The sequence below is a fragment of the Osmerus mordax genome, chromosome 9, assembly GCF_038355195.1.
Source record: "Osmerus mordax isolate fOsmMor3 chromosome 9, fOsmMor3.pri, whole genome shotgun sequence".
NCBI classification, from domain to species: domain Eukaryota; kingdom Metazoa; phylum Chordata; class Actinopteri; order Osmeriformes; family Osmeridae; genus Osmerus; species Osmerus mordax.
This window is the reverse complement of record NC_090058.1, coordinates 10,520,692-10,524,340: the sequence shown is the minus strand read 5'-3', so window position 1 is coordinate 10,524,340 and position 3,649 is coordinate 10,520,692. Positions and strand designations below refer to the sequence as shown.

Here is a 3,649-nt window from a genome sequence, read left to right as displayed (position 1 = left end):
CAGGTACCATATCATATTTAACCGAAACATCCAACTCTCGCATGATGTGAAATGCAACACAGCATGCATAATTGCATTCATACATAACCCAGTAATTTTGGCATTTAGCTGCGAGTGGCGGTGAGTGAAGATACCAAGGTGAATGTGTGCAGGGAAAACCAGTGACACAGTGACTGTCCACAGTCACACATTTACAGTATGAGTACAGTTTAGAGATAGTCCTTGGCATGTATGAGGCTCACTGATTTCTGGACCATAAAAATTTGTAGCACAACAAAATCCCTCCCTTTTTCACTGTACAGTATAGGTTTGTGCATCTGAAAGACAGATCAGAGACGGAAAACAGGATGACAACCTACAAGTGATGAAGAGATGAAGGAGAAATGGAGAGAAAGGAGGCGTGTGTGTGAGGAAAGAAAGGCAAGCACTGCATTGCATCAAGTCAAGCTGACAAACTGCACCTCTTCCTTCTTCTTTTTTTTGCCTAAATTCGTGAGTGCGAGATGGATGGGTCAGTCCTCGGCCTCTTCATTTCTCTGAACTCTGCCGAGTCATTCTTGCATCCAAACTCTCTCTGGTCAGCCCCTTACCACTCTCCTTCAGTTACTCTCGTCTTTCTCTCTCTCTCTCTCTCTCTCTCTCTCTCTCTCTCTCTCTCTCTCTCTCTCTCTCTCTCTCAGGACTGTGGGCGTCTACAGTTTGGCACTTTCTCTTTTTTCTCTGTGTTCTTGTTCCTGATGACCTTCATGAAGAGCACTCTTCCCCTCAGACGGAGCAGCTCACTTGCTTTCTTTTCTTCCTCAAATTAGAGAAGAAGGGATGAGCAGAAGACTTAATAGGTCTGCCCCCTGTATCGATAAGAATGAGGTATCTCGCATCCCTACAATACACAGGGTGTGTCTGTGTTGGCCAAAGGCCCAAACTCAACACTGAAACATTGAAAACAGTTACATGTTAAGCACATGACCAGGGGCTGACAGCAGGATTTGTGAGTGGGTGCTTTTCATAGGGCTTCCCCAACGGGGAACATAGGGTATTGATGTTTGTCACAGGGGGCATCCCCATTATAAAATGCATTGAAGCCACTGAGCAACACATTCTGGTGAGATGAGGATCAAGTAGCAGGGAGGGGGGGGGGTCTTCTTGTGGGGAGTGACATAGTGGGTGTGGCGAGCCTTCCCACTGCACCAAGCAAAAGCTGACACTATAGGACAGCACTGATAAGGCAACTCAAGCTCTCAGAAAGTAAAGACAGAAAGCACTGCACTTCACACGTTTCTGGTGTACATGAATCCCACTTTTATTTTTGGACAGAAAAGATGTTTTTTTTTCTGACTTGTTTTGGTTACATTGAAAACCATTTTATGAAAAACTGTAGCACCAGAGAGTAGATTTTTATTTTTGCCCATTACTTTGTTAAAAATGTCAATTTGTGCTATTTTGAGTTTCGATCAATTCTGATTGTGGAGAGACATTTCCTTCTTGTATATAAAAAAGACTAGCACTTTACTTCTTTTCCAGTCATTTGCAAAACAAAAGTATATAGAGAAAATGCCATATATCCTTTTCATTTAAATCACAACAAATACAGTTAAAGCAACAAAAGAAATTGGGCGGCATAGAGCATACTCCAAGCAAGGGAATTAGCTTTCATGATGAATAATACTATATATATATATATATATTTATATATTTATATGTACACATATTATGTTTTATATACAAGTATGGCACTTGATTACACAAAAGCAAGAAAACACTTCACAAATGAAAGCAGTGGGCGCTTTGGTGTGTTATAAATTAAGGAAGTCACAGACGTTAGCGTTTGCAGCAAATCCACCAGATACTGTTTTGCAAGTCAGCTATATAGCAATGGAATGATTACATACGTTAAGGTCAGTGGTGCAACACAGGCAACAAAAAACATGAATGATGCTGATGTATTTCAACTAGGTCGATCCATAGTCAAAATGGATTTATATATATCTATGCATATATAAATCTGGAGGATAGTTTTTTTCTTTTTTACTTCAGCCGGTGTGTATTGTGTCGCTGAAATAGGTTGGTGTCAAAAGTCGGTGGAAAATGTTTAAAAACACCGTCAATAGCACATATTGGGTTCGGCTTGGATCCCCGTGTTCACCTCTTAGTGCAATTTGCATTGACTCTCTTCAAGTACAGTAGACCAGCCCACAGAGAGGATGCGTGAACACGTCAACATGGTCTCTATTTAGCGCTTTACACGAGTAGAAACGTTTACTAAAAAGTTGCATCAGTGCAATATAACAAATAAGTCAACAAACGTGTAATTCACGCCTGCAAAAAAGTCAGTAAAAGACAAACAAATCAAAACTCTGCCCACTCTTCTGAGGATGACATGGATCAGGCGCGAGCATCCGTCCATCCCGTTCATTGTGGTTACATTTTTTTTTTCACTGCACATTGTCCATTTTCTATTAGTGTCTCCATGTGCTACACATAAGCAGAGTCACTGGACTGAGTGCGACCGAAATTGGGCACACTCATGCGGGGCAAGTCCTTATTTCTTATCTCATATATGGACTTCCGCCTAGCTTGCACACCTCGCACGGCCGTTTTGATCTTCCTCCAGCCCAAATGATTGAGTTCTGCCAGATTCAGCACCACACAAAAACCACTGACCGCAAACATGAAGACTAAAAAAACTGTCTTCTCCGTTGGTCTGGAAACGTAGCACTCGACATCTTTTATGCAGGGGTATCGATCACATTCGTACACCGATGGGACGTTGAATCCGTACAAGAAATATTGACCCACTAAAAAACCTATTTCCAGCGCGTTTCTGAAAACCACTTGGATTATGTAAAACCTCGAGATACCCTCTTGTCGCCGCAATTTTGACTTAGTAGTTCTCATGACCGAATTGGGAATCTCTTTGACTTCCAAACAGTCCGGTTCCGATTCTTTGGTGGAGTTCTCTGTGTTCTGAAGTACTCCGTTAACAATTGTGTTTTTAATCTTTTTGCTGTCATCACGTTTCATTGAATCTTGATCCTTATCCAGACTCAGGAAGACGGTAGAATACCGCCGCTCCTTCTGCTTAGCTGATTGATGCACAGAGTATGTAATAAAACAAAGACTCGGTGTGCAAACCATAATTATCTGAAAAACCCAATATCGGATGTGTGATATTGGGAAAGCCTTGTCGTAGCAAGCCTGGTTACAGCCCGGTTGTAGGGTGTTGCAAACAAACATGGTCTGCTCGTCATCATAGACTGTCTCTCCAACTATTGCTACGATTAGAATCCGGAAGATCACCACCACAGTTAGTAGGATCCTAAAAAAACAACAAAAAAACAAGCAACGTGTAAATATAATGTCTGTTATTGAGGTTTATTCACTGTAAATGTACTCTGTGTGCCTTGATTTTGTGCTTCACTTAGTCTTTTAACGAGCGCGTGTTGGGGAGCTGTCCAGTGCTGAAACGGAAAACTGCTGCACGCAACTCTGTTTTAGCACTGGTTTGGGATGGTATGTGCATTTATTATGTGATAAACTAATGTCTGTGTTAGCATTATCTAGCACTTGTGTATTGATCATAGTTTACATCTGGACATGTATTTAGGCTATGTAAATATGCATTGAAATGTTTTACTTTTTTTTTTAAGGA

The 3,649-nt window shown here is 41.2% G+C and overlaps 1 protein-coding gene across 1 annotated transcript in view; it reads right to left on the bottom strand.

Moving 5' to 3' along the window:
- Nucleotides 1–2,472: 2,472 nt before the first annotated feature.
- The window catches only part of LOC136949378 (gap junction delta-2 protein), a 1,365-nt gene continuing 188 nt past the window's right edge, over nucleotides 2,473–3,649 (bottom strand). Inside the window, exon 2 of the mRNA XM_067243648.1 lies at nucleotides 2,473–3,316. Coding sequence (XP_067099749.1) covers nucleotides 2,473–3,316 — 844 coding nt within the window. The remainder of the gene's footprint in view (nucleotides 3,317–3,649) is intronic.